Here is a 21,234-nt window from a genome sequence, read left to right as displayed (position 1 = left end):
GTCACCCAATTCTTCATCTTTATCATCATCGTCATCGCAATCGAATTCATTATAACCAAATTCTTCATCCTCATCATCATCATCATCATCATCGCAATCAAATTCATTGTCACCCAATTCTTCATCTTCAGCAGCAGCAGCAGCATCCTCGCAATCATAATTATTACGATCTTCTTCATCATCTCGTCATCATCACCACAATCGTCATCATCATGAGTTTCTTCACCATCTACATCAGTATCATGGCAGTCGTCATATTCCTCATTTTCGTCGTGGTCATTTTCATCATCCTCATCATCATCATCATCAAAATTGTCATCACCAATTTCTTCATTGTCATCATCTATCTCACCATTGTCATCATCATCAAAATTGTCATGATCATCACTTTCATCATCATCATTATCATCCTGATCATCTTTATCTTCATCCTTCATGTTCGTCATCTTCATTATTACCATCATCGTTTTATTTATCATCATCATAATCATCATCATTATCAAAGTCTCCCTCATCATGGTCTTCATGATCTACAAGATGATGATCATCTTCATCATCATTCATATCGCCATTATTATCTCCCTCACTTTGGTGCTTCACTATGACAATAAAGCAAAACATCTTCAAAAAAAAATCCTTTTTTTGTCGATACAAATTCCATATAGAAAGACTTGGGCCGGATTCGAACCTATGACCACTTTACTGTGATGCAACATTCTCGACACCCGACCATCATTTTGGTTCTCGATTTTAATTTTGTCAGTGTTGATCATTTAAAAAAAAACATTTACCGTGATGATGGTTTTCCCCACGTTGCCTCCTGGTCTCAGCAAAGCTTTGGACAGTTTCCTTTGAGAAATGATCTATGCACACACATTAGCATTAGCATTAGCATCTGTTGTGTTGAGATATTTACTGCCATTCCCGAATTTTTTTTGCTCTTGAAAAGCATGACGTTGTTTTTTTCTTGATTACCTTTTGTACAGCTGCCCCCATTTCAAGTTCATATAACTTCAGACCCATATAACTTAGGATTTAACTCTTTTTACTGATGAAAGAAGATAGTCTAAGGCTACATTGAATGTTTATGTAGTCCTAAAATTCAATATTATGTGGGTCCTGCAATTTGAGTGAAAATGACAAAAACCCTGGCACTGGAATGGACACATTTTTGTACATCGTATGACAGTGAATGAGTTAAAAATGTGAAAAATAAGTCACCCTGCTACCTGTCCCAGCGTGCATTCAACAGCGCCTAAGAAGTCAGCGTCCTTCACGCCGTTGAAGTTACTGTTGTTAATGTCATACAGCTCAAAGCGCAAGCGCTGCACCTCTTCAAAATAAAAGTCCAGCGTAAAGACTTTGGAGTATGATGGATTGGCGCAGCTGCGCATCACCTCCGTACGGTCCACCTATGGGCAAGCAAAAGGTTCTAAACACTAAGCGATATATGTAAAATAAGTAAACAAACAAGTGAAAACACAAATAAGAAATACATCTGAACTGTTTAAATAAACTAATAAATAACTAAACAAAAATCAGAATCCATGTAAAAACTGCAATGAGATCCTATTTGCATGTACAGTACAAAAAAAATCTGAAACAACTAAAGAACCAAACTAATAATGAGTAAAAACTAGAAAAACAAAATGTTTATTATTATTATTATTATTATTATTATTATTATTGTTGTTGTTGTTGTTGTTGTTGTTGTTGTTGTTATTATTATTATTACTATTATTATTATTATTACTATTATTAGTAGTAGTAGTAGTATTGTTATTGTTATTGTTATTGTTATTGTTATTGTTATTGTTACTGTAGTAGTAGTAGTAGTATAAAAACACACTATACTGGAATCACAAAAAAACAGCCGCATAATGAATAAAAACTAGAAAAATGAAATGCATTATTATTGTTATTTATTATTATTATTATTATTATTATTATTATTATTATTATTATTATTATTATTATTATTATTATTATTGTTATTATTAGTAGTAGTAGTATTCGTATTATTAGTATTATCGTTTTTGTTATTGTTATTGTTGTTGTTATTATTACTAATAATAGTAGTAGTATAAAAACACACTATACTGGAATCCCAAAAAAGAGCCGCATAATGAATAAAAACTAGAAAAATGAAATGTATTATTATTATTATTATTATTATTATTATTATTATTATTATTGTTGTTGTTGTTGTTGGTCGTAGTAGTAGCAGTAGTAGTTGTAGTAGGAGTAGTATAAAAAGACACTATACTAGAATCACAAAACAATATTCAGTGGGGCAACAAGTAACCAACAAAACATCCATGCACACGTGCGATGCTGTTGCCGTGGCGACCCACCTCCATCCACTGTCCGTGGGACTGCATGTTGAGCACGATGCAAGGGTCGGGTTTGGAGAGAGCGTCGCGGTCGCTGATGCCTTTACATGTTAGCCTCAGCTCCACTTTAGTCAGGCATGGAGACTCCAGCAGACCCAACGAGTCGCACGCCGAGTCGTAGATGTCACTCATCATGGTGGCCGGACTTGGACGGGAAGCCTGGCTTGGCAAATGCAGATATCACTTAAACCGACCGTATATTCAGTGTGTGTGTGTGTGTGTGTGTGTGTGTGTGTGTGTGTGTGTGTGTGTGTGTGTGTGTGTGTGTGTGTGTGTGTGTGTGTGTGTGTGTGTGCGTGCGTGCGTGCGTATGCGTGCGTGCGTGCGTGTGTGTGTGTGCGTGCGTATGCGTGTGTGCGCACAAGTGGTAAATATATCCAGCTGCACAGGTGTTGTTTGTTTTAAATCAGTGGCAGTTAAAAGGACTCTCGGCATGACTATTCATTGTCGGGTCATTCTTTCCCCCATGTCAGGTTTGTTTCGTCTTGTCATGTTGAACCCATGGTTTTGTTTCCTACTTTGGACCTTTTGGTTCTGATGATGATAATAATAATAATCCATTCAGTTTCTAAGCGCCTTTCAAAACTCTCACGGTCACTTTACAGTCGCAGGATAAGTTTTTCTGTGCGTGAGCAGCGGACGCACACGCGCCAGCGTTCACGCAACCCGGAAGTAAATAGATAGAAAGCTAGCTGGCCAGCTAATAGATAGATAATAGATAGCCAACAGATAGATAGCTCGATAGCTAGCCACTTAGATGGCTAGATAGCTAATAGCCTCCTTCTGTTTGCTTTGCTTGGTCAGTGCTTGTCATTGTTTGTTTTACTCATGTCAGGTTTGTTTTGTGTTGTCATGTTTAACTCATGGTTTTGTTTGCTACTTTGGACTTTTTGGTTCTGATGCCTTTGTTGTTTGAGATTTTGTTTCTGCCGACTTTAATACAATTTGTCATATATACCCTGCTTCTCCCTTGTGACAATACCTCCATCACTTATGTGCCTCGTGATCACTCTTTTACTCTTTATTATTCTTTGCTTCATTATTGCCCACTCCTCATTCCTGGTCACTCCCTGTTAAATTGAATTTTTATCCACCACCCCTCCTTCCGTTTGCTTTACTTGGTCAGTCCTTGTCATTGGTTGTTTCACCCATACATGTATCAGGTTTGTTTCGTCTTGTCATGTTTAACTCGTGGTTTTGTTTACTACTTTGGACCTTTTGGTTCTGATGACTTTGTTGTTTGAGATTTTGTTCCTGCTCACTTTTTTTCATACAATTTATCAAATACACCCTGCTCCTCCCTTGTTACAATACCTCCACCACTTTGTGCCTCATGATTACTCTTTCACTCTTCATTATTCTTTGCTTCAGTATTGCCCACTCCTCACTCCTGGTCACTCCCCGTTAAATTGAATTTTTACCCTCTACCCCTCTTTCCATTTGCTTTACTTGGTCAGTCCTTGTCGTTTATCACACTCAAAACCAATTAGCACGCTTCATTCCCTCTTGAATCCGACTTATGCTTAATCATTGTCAGTCTGGGTTGACGCACTCTTATCACTCCTGTCCCGACTTTTCAGGACGACACATCACTCTTTACTCGTTACCACTCAGCATAATTCATTTTCGTCCTTTTAACTTATCAACAATTACTGATACCCTTGTCACTCCTATTCGCTGTTCTCACTATTGATCACCCGCCGTTACTCTCACACTGTGATGCTTCATCGCTCGACATTATCACTTGTCAGTTTTCATCATCGTCATCGATTTGCCTTACTCATTTTTTTAAGTCTTGTTATGCTTATCCCTCCATTTTCATCCTTTAGTGTCATTTCATATCAATCATTACCACAATGTCATTTGTATCACTTTGTATCACTCTTGATCATTTCTCATCACTCTCACACAGTTTTTAAAGGACAACCGACACCATTTTTTTGTTTCCTAACTGACATCAGAAAAACGTTTTATTGCATCTAAAATAACCAAAACACGCAGGCTGATATTTTTAGTCAAATGCAAAACACCAATAAAAATGAGTTAAAGTGTCCCAAAACTACTTCAAAATGACCTCGGAGATGCCGAGTTTCAGAAGGTCCCGCCCCCTTATTTGTGACGTCACGCCAGGACGTCTTGCCTTGCTCGAGAATCAAAACATTGGCTTCAGATTCGGAGAAGATGCTTTCTTGTGATGCATCCAGTTATGAATATGATTCAAATAGTTCTGAAGAGGAAAGCATAAATGTTTGCAATCGATTAAAGAAGTCCTTCTGTCTCATTTTTAGGAATCTGGACTCCAATGTAGCGTCCAGAAAATGCACAAGATGGCGCCCAAGCTCCTTTGGAAATGAGCTGATTTGTCTGCTGGGAATTTGTGTCAACTAATATCAAATAGTAGTCCTGGTGCAACACACAACGATTCACTGTGTTATTTAGGTTTTTTCCTTCTAATTTCGCCATCAACACGGATCAACACGAAGTTTTCAGACCAAAATGCATTGTGTGTCGCTTTCTCGGTCAGGGGCGTTCAAGACGTGACGTCACGTCAGGCATCGTCATCAACTCAAAAACAAGACTTCCTGAATATTCAGTGCGATTCTTAAAACGTAAAATATAGCTGTATGCCATGGAATGTTTGTAAAATACGCTCAGTAGAAGTCATCTGAAGTGATTTTACAAATTATGGACACAACTTGTCCGGAGGCGTCGGTTGTCCTTTAAGTCGCACTTTGGATCATTCCTAATTATTTTTCTTTCCTCTCCAATCATTCCAACATATGTTTCGTCACTTATTTTTAATCACTCTTGATTAAATTCACCCTCCAGGCTTCTTGCCATTCTGTACCACTTGTCATCGCCCTCTCATCACTTTTCAAGTCTCACATATCTCATCAATTCGTGTCACTTCCATTTTTCGTTCAAGAACTTTTCAATTCTCTTTCTTCTACTTTTCACTTTTTTTTTCTCCCTGTCCGCTTTTAGCTTGAATGTTTTCTGATGGAATTATATTAAGCCGAAGTCAAAAGCAGAATATCATGGGAGTAGTTTGCCATATGATGAGTTCAAGAGCAGCAGATTTTTTGCCCTCAAGGTGAGCCTGGAGGACGACAGCTTCAAGGTGGTGAGGTTCACGTGTGTGTGTGTGTGTGTGTGTGTGTGTGTGTGTGTGTGTGTGTGTGTGTGTGTGTGTGTGTGTGTGTGTGTGTGTGTGTGTGTTGTGTGTGTGTGTGTGTGCGTGCGTGTGTGTGTGTGTGTGTGTGTGTGCGTGCGTGCGTGCGTGCGTGCGTGCGTGTGTGTGTGTGTGTGTGTTTGTATGACTAGTCTTGTGAGGACCGCCAACATTTTATACCATACGCAGTGAGGACATTTTTGACAAGTGAGGACCTCTTGGCCGGTCCTCAAGTTTTTCATTCTAAAGGCTTCTAATGGGTCTATATATGCATCTGTTAAAGTTTCAGACAGGTCCTCACAAATTTCCCCAAAATGATTTTTTGTTATGTATTTTCATTACACTTCGATACACACACTTTTTACTCACTGTGCGTGTTTATGTGTGTGTGTGAATGTTTAATGAGAAGAAAAAGTTCATATGACAAAAGGTAAAACGTTATTTTAACCAAATTCACTACAGGGGTGCGGACTTTGAACGTACCCATTCAGAAACCTCACTCCTGCTGTTATTTCAGTTTCAAGTCCACTTTTTATTGTTTTGGTTTTAAAGAAGTTGAAGTGGGAAATGGGGTGACATTCAGTGTTCAAATGTAACACTAGTTCTTCTCTAAACTTATCAGCAACGGTGGTCCTCACACCTTATTTGGAGTTATCCCGACCTCACAAAACCATTGAAACAGGAATGCGTGTGTGTGTATAAAAGTGTAAGCCAAGCAGGCGCATGCTGGGAGCGTCAATGGTGACCCGCCGAGGCTTTGCGGCGGCTGAGCAGCCAAGCGGCGGATCGCTCCCGCAGGCGGAGCGTTGACATCCCGCGGCGGATTAAAGAGCGTCGGTGATATCACAAGCGACATGGCTAATTATTGTTGTCATTCAACACCTCCCAAAAGGATTGTGAGTAAACATTTGAACTCGTTCACGTTCCAGACTCTTTGTCGCGCTTTGTAATCGAGAGGACATATAATGATGGCGGAAAATGGTTTAGCTAACCTTCAAAAATTGGTGTCAAGAATGATAACTTTCTTCACTCATTCACTGCCATTAACGATTTTTTTCGGGAATTGAAAATATGATGAAGAGCGCCATTCTCCAATTTGTTCGGGTTTTGGTTTTTCTTGTTTTGGGTGCCGATAAAGCGCTGGCCATGGCGTCTGGCATTTTTTTTATTTTCCACAAGGTGCAACATTTCCATTTTTTTCCATGTTAGCGCTATGTTACAGATTCAGTTGTTGTTAACACGCTATATAAATCAATATGTATTGCATTGTAGTTTGGACAGCTGCCCTCATTTCAAGCTCAGATAACTCCAGAACCATATAACTCGGGAATTAACTCGTTTTTTTCCGCTGAAAGAAGAGAGTCTACGGTTTCTTACGCTGTATTGAATGTCTATGTCGTGCTAAAACTCAATATTCTGTGGGTCCTGGAATTCAAGTGACAATGACAAAAGCCCTGGCACTGGGGTGGATACATTTTTGCACATCTGGCAGTGAATGAGTTAATGGTTATTTTTATGTCATCATTCATGGCCATGTAATTGAATAAAACAAAATGACCATCATATGAAAGACAACATGAACTCAACATCAACTCGGTTAAAGCCACGTGATTGGTCAAGAATGCAGCAGTAGGTGATGGGGTTACAGACAGAGAGAAAGAGTGAGGCCGTTCTCCAAAAAACAAAATGCCGTCTTCGGTTAAAGCCACGTGATTGGTCAAGAACCCAGCAACCCACAAATAACCCGCACAAGCCATCTGTACACTTGATGCAAAACGCTATCAACCCAGCTAAACAGATCACAATTGATGAAGAACTAGATACAATTATCACAGAGAAAGCACATACAAGGGATCATTCCTCAAGATGGTGAAAGAAGAAGGCTACGTTCCTCATCAAGTGTTTAATGCTGAGGAAAACGGACACTCCATTCCATCAAGCCATTAATGACCATCACAAAGGTAAATAAAATGACTTTATTGTATAGTACAGTTTATTTCTTTAATCATAATACTATAGCACATTTATTATACAGAAAATAATGTATAATTTGTGTAGTTTTAAGGCTTAGAAAAGTAGAAAATTATGTTTTATGGGGATCTGGGAACGCATTATTCTCATTTTAATGGTTTCCTATGGGAAATTAATTTTTGGGATACACACTTTTCGCCTTACACACTCTGTCTGGGAACCGATTAAGTTCGTAAGCCAAGGTCTCACTGTACTGATAAAATGACTTGGGTGCACTAATAGACGAACACATTGTTCCACTATTGCCTTCCACTTATGTACCTACACAAAATGTTCACAACTCTGACATATCTCCAGGAGAACAACACAATATGAGCAAGGCAAATTTATTTTTTGTTTTACGAGCCAAAGGCTACTATAGTGGTAAGATTTCACTGCATGCTAACTAGTTCGCCAAAAGTGCCAGTACCAATGGTTAAAAAAAAAAAAAAAAACATTACAAGTCATACGGTACGTCCATTATTGCAGGAAATTATTTTACGCGTGAGGACAAAGAGCTTTTTAGTGCAGGGGTAGGGAACACCGGTCTCCTGAGAGCTACATCTTGCCTGTTTTAGATGTATTCCTACTCTATTCAGACCTTGGTAGAGCTTCCTGATGAGCTGATCATTTCAATCAAGGTATGTTGAAATGGAGGGATGTCAGGCAGGATATGTCTCTCGAGGCAGGGAGTTCCCTATCCCTGTTCTAGTCCATCGATTTTAATTCATCAATATTAAAACGGCTTATCATAGTCATTCACATTCATTTAGTCTTTCAATACGACACATGCAAAACCAGTGACAGGAAAGAGTACTAGTTTCTTGCTAAGGAAGAGAATGAAAGAGATAAGATGAAGATGGGGCGAGTGCAGGAATGTCATATAGAGTTTGGCTTTTTTTGTTGTTGTTTTGTTTATTTACCTTAAGTGGTCAGATGCGTGAGGAAAAATGGCGTCACAAAGTTTCGGCTTGAGGGATCTCAACTGATATCAGCGCTGCACACCTTCATCCTTTTCCTCTTCTTCTGCTTCTAACAGCCTTCCAACGCCCGCGCGCGCGCCTTAAACGCGGGGAAAGCCCGCACTCACGCACACACACGCGCACGTGCGCGCGCGAGAGGAAGGGTCGTGCTGTTGTGGCGTTTTGCCGCCCTCTTGTGGGCGGTAGTGGGAACTGCATGGTAGACTGCGAGGAGGCGACTGTGAACACATTTGCGTTTTGTGCAGTACTTTAAGAATAAGAATTAAGAATAAGAATAAGAATAAGAATAAGAATAAGAATAAGAATCATACATTTCATTTATAAACACTTAAAAACACTCAAGGTCACTTTACAGTCACAGGATAAGTTTTTCTGTGAATGAGCAGCGGCAGCCACACGCACCAGCATTCACTGAACCCGGAATTACTCAAATAGATAGAAAGTTAGCTAGCTAATAGATAGATAGACAATAATAATAATAATAATAATAATAATAATAATAATAATAATAATAATAATAATAATAATAATAATAATAATAATAATAATAATAATAATATTACAACTTGCGCCGCCATGTCTGGGCATTAGGGATATATAACTAGGGCCGATACGACCAGTCAGTCTTTAGTTCGCTGACGAAGCCTCTTGGATAGGAGGCGAAACGTCCGACACCTTCAAAAAAGTACAGATGACGGCTGAAGAAACCTTCTCATCTATTTACAGATGTATGCTCTCTTCGTTTACTTCAAATAACCGGCTCTAATAACCGGCTCGTTTGCGAACGACACGATCGATCACGATCACTATTACATTCACTTATAAAATTCATACACAAGATAGACCGAGACTTCGTCTTCACTTTCCCGCAAAAACAAAAAAAAAAAAAAAAAAACAAAACAAAACAATGAACTCGCTAATTGCGCTTTACGTCATAATTTTAATTCCCGAATTCCCGAATAAATTTGTGAATGGCAGAAAATGAGTTAAACATTGGTCCGTAGTGTGGACTTGACTTGTCCAGCCCCCTTAGTTGAGATAATTTAGCACCGCGGTCGATACGCAATTGATATTTGTAAACTTGTCCCCTCTATCAAAATTGTGTAATCGATACCTCACCACGACCTAGTTTGCTTGTGTTGCGTCATATCCACTTGTTGCTCTTGATAAAAGTTAAACCAGAAACCAACGCGGAAGTTCCCGTTTCTTGTTTTGGTAGAAAACTCCACTACTGCTTGTTGTTCCGCACCAGGAAACCACAACGGTGAGTTAAAGTTATTCACTCAAACTAAATCTTGAACAATATTACGACGCTCAGGTTTTCTTTGTTCCAGTGTACAAATAACTCAAGTAACCGAGTTGGAAACTTTGTGGCGGACTACGTGACGAATTCTTCTTTGGGCTAAAATGCGTTCGGTGTGCACACAGGCTTCTTTTGTTATACAGGTGCTTAAAAACTTGATCTATGCATTTAATTCACATTTCTAAAGAGGTATTTGGATCAAAAAATAATTAGTCTGAGACAATTGGACAACTTTGAGTTTGGTGCAAGCCAAACTGCTATAAAACGTGGGCTAATTTATAATTATTATAATAATAATACATTTAATTTGTAAGCGCCTTACAGTTAATTTTGTCTTTTTATCTTAATTTTCACCAGCCCAATACACATGAAATAACTAAAAAATTCTTAAGCGAACTTGACACCATTCGTCATTTCGTGTTAGACAAATGCTAAACAAAGTGAACTGTCGATTCATTTCGAGTTTCGTTCCGCGATTCGTCGTCCATTAGCAAACATTTATCAGAACGAAATCAGTTAAATCGAACCTTTCTGAGTCAATTTTATTATTTTTAGCAGCTTATTTCCCCCCGCTTCTGATGAAGTTGGTAAACATTGAAATATCCATGACATGAAACAATAATGCAATTCTCGTCGTTGCGGTGCTTGTTTTGTTTACATTTGGAATTACGTGAACAATCGCCTCTTTTCAAAAGAAAAGATGTTTCATTGTCTCAGTTTTGGCGTTAGTACAGTCACCCTTTATGTGTTAAGTGTTTACGAAAAATAAATTACTTGTTGACTAATATAATGACTTAAAGTAATTTCATGACTTGGCTGCTCGAATGTTACAATTTCTTCACGACGAACGAAAAAAAAAATCACAATATATCAGATTATAGTAGTACATAAAGGAAATTATAACAGCAAATGCCTCACTGTTACAGTTATCTAGGGCTAGACACTTTGTTTAAAATAATAATAATAAATGTCATTGATAAGCGCCTTTCAAAACTCTCACGGACACTTTACACTCACACAATATTTTTTTTCTGCGGGTGAGCAGCGGCTGCCACACGTGCCAGCTTTCACTCAACCCGGAAGTTATAAAAATAGAGTATCATAAAAATGTATTCTCATGCGGATATTAAAAGTATTTTCAATGGTCCTCGAGATGGGATGTTATATATTTGCACTGATTTACTTCAAGGACAACCGACGTGACGTCACGTCTGGAACACCCCTGACCGAGAAAGCGACACAAAATGCATTTTGGGTACTTTGTTTGGTCTGAAAACTTGGTGTTGATTCGTGTTGATGGCGAAATTAGAAGGGAAAAAACATAAATAACGCGATGGTGAATCGTTGTGTGTTGCACCAAGACTACTATTTGATACTAGTTGACAAATTCCCAGCAGACAAATCAGCCATTTCCAACGGAGCTTGGGCGCCATCTCATGCATTTTCTGGGCGCTACATTGGAGTCCAAACGCCTCAAAATGAGACGGAAGGACTTCTTTAATCGATTGCAAACATTTATGCTTTCCTCTTCAGAACTATTTGAATCGTATTCATTACTGGATGAGTAACAAAAAAGCATCTTCTCCGAATCTGAAGCCATTGTTTTGATTCTAGAGTAAGGCATGATGTCACGAATAAGGGGGCGGGACCTTCTGAAACTGAAACTTTCTGAGGTCATTTTGAAATAGTTTTGGGACACCTTAAGTCATTTTTATTGGTGTTTTGCATTTGACTAAAAATATCAGCCTGTGTGTTTTGTGTATTTTAGATACTATAAAACGTTTTTCTGATGTCAGTTAGGAAACAAAAAAAATTGTCTCGGTTATCCTTTAATATGTACAGTATACTATGTAGTTGATTTCATTCAATGCAAGTATAGTATTACCCTAAAAAAACGTGTTCTCTGCAAGTTCACTCGTAATCCAAATTTCTAGGTAGGAGCTTTTCCAGTTTATATTTTAATTATCCATATGCCAACAGGAGTCACAATCACAATGCACACACAGAAGCATTCAAGATCACACCGAAGTACAGAATAGAGTATTTAATTCACCTATCATGTATTTTTGGGGGAATGTGAGGAAACCAGAGTACCTGGAGAAAATGTCACACAGGCACGGGGAGAACATGTAAACTCCACCCATTAAGGCAATTCATAATTGAACCATGCCTCTACACTGTGAGGCCGATGTGCTTACCAGTTGTCCACCTTGTCACTGATATTGAATTTTTTGAAATTTGTGATTGTGATATGTGTGCGCATGTGTCATCGCTGTCAGCTTCATCATGGCGGGAGACGCAGTTTATTCCCCGACAACGGTCCCAAACCTGAACGCTGCCTGTTGCCTGGTGCCGTCAAAATATCTGGACAAAGTGCGCTTCATCACCAAGCTCTTGGAAGTGGTGAGTCGGATGTACTGATTAGTAGACGGTTCAGTGTAACGTGTGGAGATGACAAGGTGGGTTTGTTTAACTCGACAACTTGTTCCAAGGTTTGGTATCTTGTGTGAGAAATTCTGAATGGTTCAGCATAACACGTAAAGACTTCTGCATGGTTAATGGCAGTCCATGAGGTCCTTTCTTCGTTTACGTGTCATCCGCACAAATGACAAATTTGTACGACAAGCCGACAAAAAACGTCGAAGTGTGGTTTCAGTGGCCTTGGCCAAGACTCGCCCTTCCTCCTGCGGCTTCTTGACAGGAAATGTCCAGTGGGAAGTGAAAGCGCTGCCGTTAGCACATCTCCGTTAGCACAAACCTCCATTAGACCAAACCTTCGTTAGCACAATTCTCACTTAGCCCATTACTGGTACCATAAATTCTTCATTACCTCATTACAGTTAGCACAAACCTCCGTTAGCACAATTCTCCATTAGCACAAACCTCCCTTGGGCCATCACAGTTAGCACAATCCTCCGTTAGCCCATCACAGTTAGCACAAACCTCTGTTAGAATTCCATTAGCCCATCACTGTTAGCACAATTCTCCGTTAGCCCATCACAACTTGCACAAACCTCCATTAGCACAACTGTCCATTACCCCATTACTGTTACCACAAATCCTTCGTTATCTCATCACAGTTAGCACAAATCTCAATTAGCACAACTCTCTGTTAGCCCATCACAGTTAGCACAAACCTCCGTTAACACAATTCTCCGTTAATCTGTCACAGTTAGCACGAACCTCCGTTAAAACTCCGTTAGCCCATCACTGTTAGCGCAATTCTCCGTTAGCCCATCACAATTAGCACAAACCTCTGTTAGCACAATTCGCCATTAGTCCATCACAGTTAGCACAAACCTCTGTTAAAACTCCGTTAGCCCATCACTGTTAGCACAATTCTCTGTTAGCCCATCACAACTAACACAAACCTCCATTAGCACAGCTCTCCTTGACATCATTACTGTTCCCACAAATCCTTCATTATCCCATCACAGTTAGCACAAACCTTCGTTAGCACAACTCTCTGTTATCCCATCACAGTTAGCACAAACCTCCGTTAGCACAATTCTCCGTTAGTCCATCACAGTTAGCACAAACCTCCGTTAAAACTCCGTTAGCCCATCACTGTTAGCAAAATTCTCCGTTAGCCCATCACAGTTAGCACAATTCTCCCTTAGCCCTTCACAACTAGCAGAAACCTACAGTTAGCACAACTCTCCAATACTCCATTACTGTTACTGCAAATCCTTCATTATCCCATCACAGTTAGCACAAACCTTCGTTAGCACAACTCTCTGTTAGCACAAACGTCTGTTAGCGCAACTCTCCATTAGCCCATCACAGTTTGGACAAACCTCCGTTTGTCCTTGCTTGTACTTAGACTAAATTAGAGTAGAACATTCACTCTGAAGTAGAATCTTTGTCTAATAGACAGAATCTTGTGGTTTCACTGTCTGAACGCCCCCGTGAGGGAAGACATCGTTCAAATTGGCCCGCGACTAAAATGAAAAATAAACATTTAACACCACCGGTAAAGTAGTCCTTATAAAAATCAAAAGGAAATGTCATTTTGCCCGCTATTTGGGAACATGGCGGATTGTCTACTTTGCCAGCTGCTGTCACTGGTGGCGTTCATCCTGGAGGAGGTGGTCTCCCTCTGCATCAACTGCGCACCTCTGGAGTTCTTTGAGTTTGTCAGCTGCACTTCATTCCTCTTCACCACTCTGCTCCTCATCCTCCTCTCCACAACGCTTCAACAACGGGTGGGAATCACCTGCTGGGAACGCCTGGTAAGATTCATGTCGTCGTTTATTGGAAGTTACAAATGGAGTACAGTGATACATTGGCTTACGAACTTAATTGGTTGCCAGAGTGTGTAAGGCGAAAAGTGCGTATTGCAAAAATTAATTTCCCCTAGGAAACCATTGAAATGAGAATAATCCGTTCCCAGGTCCCCACAAAACTTACTTTTCTACTTTCTAATTTTCTAATCCTTAAAACTACACAAAATATACCTTATTTTATGTATAATAAATGTGCTATGGTATTATAAATAAAGAATTAAACAGTACTATATAATAAAGTCATTTTATTTACCTTTGTGATGGTTGTTGATGGCTTGATCGAATGGAGTGGCCGGTTTCATCAGCATTAAACACTTGATGAGGAACATAGCCTTCTTCTTTCTCCATCTTGAGGAATGAAGTGCTTTCTCTGTGATAATTTTACCTAGTTCCTCATCAATTGTGTTCTGTTTAGCTGGGTTGATAGCTTTTTGCATCAAGTGTACAGATGGCTTATGCGGGTTGTTTGTGGAGCCTGATTGATGGGATATTTTAACCTTGCAGTCTACACTCTGCCTTTGAATTATCAAAGTTGAAACTCTCTCACTGTTGTCTGTCTGATGATGACAAGATAAAATTAGAAAGGAAGAAGGCTACGTTCCTCATCAAGTGTTTAATGCTGATGAAACCAGCCACTCCATTCCATCAAGCCATCAATGCCCATCACAAAGGTTAATAAAACGACTTTATTATACCATACTCTTTATTTCTTTAATTATAATACCATAGCACAAATATTGTACATAAAATAAGGTATATTACGGATTATTCTCATTTTAATGGTTTCCTATGGGAAATATTTTTTGGGATACACACTTTTCGCCTTACACACTCTGTCAGGGAACCAATTAAGTTTGCAAGCTAAGGTATCACTGTATTTAAATTAATTGCTGTTATGTGGAAAGAACGTCTGCCAAAGTTGCCCCCCCCTTACATTTCAACATGTCACCCTTAAGTTATAAAAGGGCTCAACTTATACATGAAACCCCTAAACTGAAATAGCGAACCAACTCATCCGATTCCGATTCTAAGATATAACTCTTGATTCCATTAAGTCTTCAATTTTGAGGAAGAGACCTAAACATTTTTTTTATCAATGGCACAAATGTGTCTAATGTTGTGCCGTTGATGTCACAACTCATTCATACATCATGTGCAACAAGGGGCCTCACTGTCAGGACAAAAAGTCTTCAGGGAAGGAAAAAAAAAATGCTGAGTTAGCAACTCCCGAATGTCACTTACTATATTACTTGTCGTGTTTTATTTATTCTGATATATTGCAAATATATATAAGAAGAAGTTTTACTCCCTGGTGCTTTCTACTATCTTTATGACTCCTTTATGTGCTGTATATGATAGTTGGCCATGATAAGCGCTTTGTTCCAGCTTCAGCTGTTGTTAAAGCGCTATATAAATCAATATGTATTTTATTGTTGTTTGGCTGGCTATCTGGCTAGCTATCTATTTGCTATCTATTAGCTATCTAGCGACATGGGTACATAAGTCAGTGTCTTCTTGTGCCGGTCCCAAGCCTGGATAAATACAGAGGGTTGTGTCAGGAAGGGCATCCGACGTAAAAGCTTGGCCAAAACAAAAATGCCAATCAAACCTCTGAAGATGGAGGACACTGATTCGCTGTGGCGACCCCTTGAGGGGAAAAGCCAAAAGGAAAAAAAAAAAAAAAAGCTATCTAGCTGGCTGGCTATCTAGATAGCTATCCTAATAGCTACCTCACGAGCTATCTAGCTCGCTACCTCGCTGGCTACCTGGCTGGCTATCTGGCTGGCTATCTGGCTAGCTACCTAGCTAGCTATCTATTTACTATCTATTAGCTGTCTAGCTGGCTGGCTATCTCGAACGCTACCTCACTGGCTACCTGGCTGGCTACCTAGCTAGCTATCTATTTGCTATCTATTAGCTATCTAGCTGGCTGGCTATCTAGATAACTTTCTAGCTAGCTACGTCTCTAGCCAGATAGCTAGCTATTAGGTATCTAACTAGATAGCTTTCTATTAGCTAGATAATGAGCTAGCTGGCTATTAGCCAGCTAGCTAACTTTCTATCTATTTGAGTTATTCCGGGACCCTGATAGTTTTGAAAGGCGCTTATAAATGAATTGTATTATTATTATTATTAATATTAAGGTTATTATTGTTATTATTATTATTATTATAGTTTATACTTATTACGATTGTATTGGGTTGGATTTGCTTTTATTAGTCTCGCAGTGGAGAAATTTACATTTCACAGCAGTTTATTATTGTTAGTGTTATTATTATTATATGTATATTCCTGAAAATATGTCAAATGGTGATTGTTGTTGCGCTTGCAGGACTTTGTGTACACGACGACGATCACCATCTTTTTCTTCATCGCCTCCATCGTGTTTGCTGCCATCAATGGCGGCACTGGTCTGGAGAAAAGTGCTTTGGTGCGGAAACACGTCTTTCCTTCCTTATATTTTCTTTATTTATTTCACACCCCTCTTTCACCCACACACACACACACCCTAACCGAACCTTGGCGTTTCATTCGATGCATTCTTGTCTTCATTTACATTCTTATGCCCTTCGTTGCTTCTTTCTTGGTTGACTTCCGCATCTCCTCGGCTTCTTCCCCATTTCCATCTTTCACTCACCACCAGGTTTTCACCCCTGATTGCACCTTTCCTTCTTTTCTTCCCTATCTGGCTTTCCTTACATTATTCCTTCTCATATCCTTCCCAACCTCCTCCTACTCTCCCATTTCCTTCCTTCGTATTTCCTATTTCAGAATTAGAATCTTTATTAGCCAAGTGTGTAGAACACACAAAGAATTTGTCTACGGTAGAACACGCTGCTCATAAAAAAGACATGACAAATAAGTATGAAGGACCGGTAGCTGGAAAAGGTGGTGGCCAGGGTGCGGAGGGTCCTGTAGTATTTTTTTTTCCATGCCCTTGGTTTTTGCTCTGTGCAAGTCTTTGAGAGTGGGTAGAGCGGTGCCAATTATTTTTTTACGCATCCTCTCCTGCGTCGATTGATTAACTCACATTATTCCTCGCTTGGATCTTTCTATGTTACTTTCTTCTATTCTTTCATGACCTCTTTTTTTATCCTCCTTCTTTCCTGACATGCCTCTTAGTTTGTTTCCCACCTTCCAAATTTTGTTCCCTAACACATTCTTTCACTCTGGAATCTTGTTTCCTTCTTTCTTTCCTTGACAGTTATACCTTGGTTTACAAACCCCTTAGCTTACGAACTATTCGGCTTATGAACGTTAAATTTATGACAATTTTACCTTTGCATACAAACTATTTTTTGGGGTACACACGGAGCTGCCACAATGAGTGATGTGTCCTTCGCGAACGAGCCCGTTCTCCTAAAAGAAAATGGCTGCGACATTTTTTTTGTCCTCTATTCCCCGCCCCCAGTCGTCGTTTAAAGCCACGTGATTGGTCAGGAACGCAGCAGTGAGGGGAGGTGGTTTAAACATTAAAGAGACATGCAGACAACAGAGAGTGACAAAATGGATAGAAAACAGTGAAATTTGGACACGTTTTGACTTCAATAGTTCAAAGGCACAGTGTAGACTGCAAGGTTAAAATTCCCATCAATCAGGCTCCACAAATAACCCGCACTAGCCATCAGTTCAATTTGAAATGAAAAGACAAGCAATGGAACCAGCTATTAATGTTTCTAGTGTGTCTGCTTGCATCTGTTGCTGTTACAATATCACAACTTCCAAAATGTACAACCCAGAGCTCCTTGAAACACTTTATGCAAAAAGCTATCCATTCCATCAAGCCATCAACGACCATCACAAAGGTAAATAAAACGACTTTATGATACAGAACAGTTTATTTCTTTAATTATAATACCATAGCACATTTATCAGAATCAGAATATCTTTATTCGTCCCACAATGGGGAAATTTGCACAACCTTGTGGAATTTTATTATACATAAAATAAAGTATATTTTTGTGTAATTTTATGGCTTAGAAAATTAGAAAGTAGAAAATTATGTTTTGTGGGGAGCTGGGAACGGATTATTCTCTTTTTAATGGTTTCCTATGGGAAATTATTTTTTGGGATACACACTTTTCGCCTTACACACTCTGTCTGGGAACCAATTAAGTTCGTAAGCCAAGGTATCACTGTATTCCGATGTTTTTTTTTTTTTCCTGCCTTGCCTTCTGTGTGCCTTTGCTACTTCCTTATTTGGTATCCTAATACCTAAAACATCCCTCATTCTTTCCCTCCTAGGTTCTTCCCTTCCCAACCTTCTAATTCATTTCCATTGTGTTCTTTTATCCCCAACTTCTGTTTTGCTCTCCCGACTTCCTCTTTCCACAGCTCCTTTTCACGTCCTCCCGTACCGCCTTATTTCACTCACTAGCATTTTGTCAGAGATGTTCGCTCGGACACTGAACAAAGGCTCGAACACAGAATATTGTCTTTTACTGCCGGCAGATGTCCAATGGTACAAGCACCAACATCCATAAACCAACAGAATGTAGACATTTTAATGGGTTGTCTTTCCATGAACTGATTTGTAACCTGGCTAATGACCTCTTCCTGTAAAGGAGTTTACCTATTCGTAAATTAGTCCAAGGCCAGATCTCTTACATGAAGATGACAGTTTAACAGGCTGTGTGTGTTCACCTCAGATTGACCCCAGATTTTTTTGTGCTTCCATTGTGGGCCTTGTGTTCGGCCAACTAAGCATGCAACTTTTCATGCAACTTTTTCATGCAATTTTTAAATATAACTTCTACTCTGTTTATTCTCTATCACTTTTTTCTGATTTGTTCATTCTTTTTTTAAATTTTTAAAATATGTTTTGTCTGGCAGGTGTTTGGCTTCCTGGCCACTTTGGCCTTCATGACCGACCTTTTCTTGTTTTGGAGGACGTACGGGTTTCCCTTTGCCAAAGGGGAGAAGGCGCAGTCTCCTAACGACATTCAAACAGCAGAAGCTGACCCGGAGGCTCCCGGGGAGACGGCGATACTCAACAAAGACGCCACAGTAGCCGAATGATTTTGTTTTGTTTTTCTATGCTATGTGTGCCCCGTGAAAGGTCAAACATTTTTTTACACTTTAGGAGGCGCTCTCGTCTCCCATTGCTGGCATGACTTCCTCTCTTTGTACTACTGAGGCCAGCCACTCAGGAAATAACCAATCACCTTTCCATTCAAAGGAGACATATTGCGGATGATTTTTTTTTTCACAATTGAATAGATTCCCCAGGTATCCCAAGAAGCTTTTAAAGCGCTGCTCGTATTGATTACATTTCATCACGACTGCAGCATTTCACTTGTCGCTTCATGTCAGAGCACAAATAGCTAGCCAGTTACGCATAACTTCAACACTCATGGCAACAACACATTGCTTTGTTACTGGTGATATGTTCTGGCTAACGCTAATATGCACTAACACTGCGGATCTGCGTTGATATGGTGGCCATTGGCATATTTTGTGATGTGTTGCGATAAAAGATTTTCTTGATTGATTCATTTCATTCTCAATCGCTGGGGAGTCAACGCACAAATATTGACATATCTAATCAATTGTCCGTCATATGTCCCCTTGAATTTTGTTTGTAAATATTCTGAAGTTAGCTTGTAAGAACAGTTACTATCCCTTGTGATTTTTTTTTTTTCCTTTCTACTCGTGTTTTCTGGCACGATCATACAGTAACAAACTGTTAATGATGCTTTGTGAAAAATGTTGACCATTAAAGGACAACCGACATCACTTTTTTGTTTCCTAACTGACATCAGAAAAACGTTTTATAGCATTGAAAATACCCAAAACACGCAGGCTGATATTTTTAGTCAAATGCAAAACACCAATAAAAATGACTTAAAGTGTCCAAAATCTGCAAAAAATTGAGCTGCGAATTGGGCATTTTCAGAAAGTCCCGCCCCCAGTTCGTGACGTCACGCCAAGACGTCTTGCCTTGCTCGAGAATCAAAACAATGGCTTCAGATTCGGAAAAGATGCTTTCTTGTTACACAACCAGTTATTAATATGATTCAGATAGTTCTGAAGAGGAAATCATACATGTTTGCAATCGATTAAAGGTTTTCTGGGTCAGTTTGCTGGCTCAAGACTGACGTGTTGTGTCACAGAAAATGCAGAAGATGGCGGCAGAACTCCGTGTGAGGAATTAATCTGCCCGTTTCCACAGGCTGATTAATTCCTTCCACGGAGCTTTGTCGCCCTCTTCTGCCTCTTTTTGGTGCAACACGAAGTTTTCAGACCAAACAAGTACAGCAAAATGCATTGTGGTGATGGAAGGACTGCTACAATGTGTCCTTTTTTCGGTCAGGGGCGTTCCTTCAGTGACGTAGGGTGAGGACTCGTCACCAACTCAAAAACATGACTTCCGGAATATTCAGCGCGAGTCTTAAAACGTAAAATATAGCTATATTCGGTGGAATCTTTGTAAAATACGCTCAATAGAAGTCATTTGAAGCCATTTTCCAAATTATGGACACAACTTGTCCGGAGACGTCGGTTGTCCTTTAATGATAATTAAATGATTTCTTGTTGTTCTTGTAGGCTGGGACCAATGGAAAAAGTAGACGATCAAATTTAAGATCAGTTTTTTCAGATGAAATGGCTCCACCTGATAAGGATTGTTCTTGAATGCTGTTACCCCTTTGGTGGAAACTTCGCTAACATTCTTCAAAACTTGAATCACAGTGTAAAAATGCTAAGACGTCTTATTGTTTGGGTGTATAAAATTAGGATACAAAATGAAATCGATTGGATCTTGAACGTGTGTCTTTATTGTGATAAACATTTATTTTTCCTCTCTTGGCAGTGAAGCGTATGGAAAATGCGTAGTTTGTATTTTTGTTTCCAAAGTAATCTATTGATTCTATACTGTATATCAGGTGCTTAGTCTGATTGGTTACATCTTATAAAATTGAATTGTATACCCTGATATAGAATGTGGACTGCAAATAATGATGTAACACAATCTAAAAGCCACTTATAATAATAATAATAATAATAATAATAATAATAATACATTTGATTTTGAAGCGCCTTTCAAAACTCTCAAGGTCACCTTACAGTCCCAGGATCAGTTTTTCTG

The 21,234-nt window shown here is 39.3% G+C and overlaps 2 protein-coding genes across 4 annotated transcripts in view; one reads left to right on the top strand and one right to left on the bottom strand.

Moving 5' to 3' along the window:
- cpne4a (copine 4a) overlaps positions 1 to 8,652 on the bottom strand; it is a 27,431-nt gene extending 18,779 nt beyond the window's left edge. The window contains exons 1-4 of one of the 3 annotated variants that reach the window (XM_088998590.1): positions 8,499 to 8,652; positions 2,355 to 2,552; positions 1,230 to 1,412; positions 792 to 863 (exon numbers count right to left, since the gene is read on the bottom strand). In XM_088998590.1, coding sequence (XP_088854716.1) covers positions 792 to 863; positions 1,230 to 1,412; positions 2,355 to 2,528 — 429 coding nt within the window. In that variant the 5' untranslated portion in view covers positions 2,529 to 2,552; positions 8,499 to 8,652. Of the gene's footprint in view, positions 1 to 791; positions 864 to 1,221; positions 1,413 to 2,354; positions 2,557 to 8,498 lie in introns of those variants that run through there. The other 2 variants (XM_088998591.1, XM_088998592.1) reach the window with 2 other exon arrangements.
- A 948-nt stretch (positions 8,653 to 9,600) lies between these two features.
- Positions 9,601 to 20,912, top strand: cmtm6 (CKLF like MARVEL transmembrane domain containing 6). Its single transcript, XM_088999227.1, has 5 exons — positions 9,601 to 9,822; positions 12,141 to 12,264; positions 13,917 to 14,093; positions 16,480 to 16,578; positions 18,981 to 20,912. Exons 2-5 carry the CDS (start codon positions 12,148 to 12,150, stop codon positions 19,164 to 19,166), a joined length of 579 nt encoding a protein of 192 aa, XP_088855353.1. The 5' UTR covers positions 9,601 to 9,822; positions 12,141 to 12,147; the 3' UTR covers positions 19,167 to 20,912.
- The last annotated feature ends 322 nt before the right edge of the window (positions 20,913 to 21,234 follow it).

Source organism: Hippocampus bargibanti, linkage group LG06 (assembly GCF_051943395.1).
Source record: "Hippocampus bargibanti isolate YZ-2025 linkage group LG06, ASM5194339v1, whole genome shotgun sequence".
Classification (NCBI taxonomy): Eukaryota; Metazoa; Chordata; class Actinopteri; order Syngnathiformes; family Syngnathidae; genus Hippocampus; species Hippocampus bargibanti.
This window is presented reverse-complemented; position numbering and strand designations above follow the sequence as displayed.

Excerpts from the sequence above, each read along its gene's own strand:
- cmtm6 (XM_088999227.1), top strand. The coding sequence starts at position 12,148 with ATGGCGGGAGACGCAGTTTATTCCCCGACAACGGTCCCAAACCTGAAC. Across the intron at positions 12,265-13,916 it reads TCACCAAGCTCTTGGAAGTG|CTGCTGTCACTGGTGGCGTT; the intron begins GTGAGTCGGATG and ends CTACTTTGCCAG. Across the intron at positions 16,579-18,980 it reads GTCTGGAGAAAAGTGCTTTG|GTGTTTGGCTTCCTGGCCAC; the intron begins GTGCGGAAACAC and ends TTTGTCTGGCAG.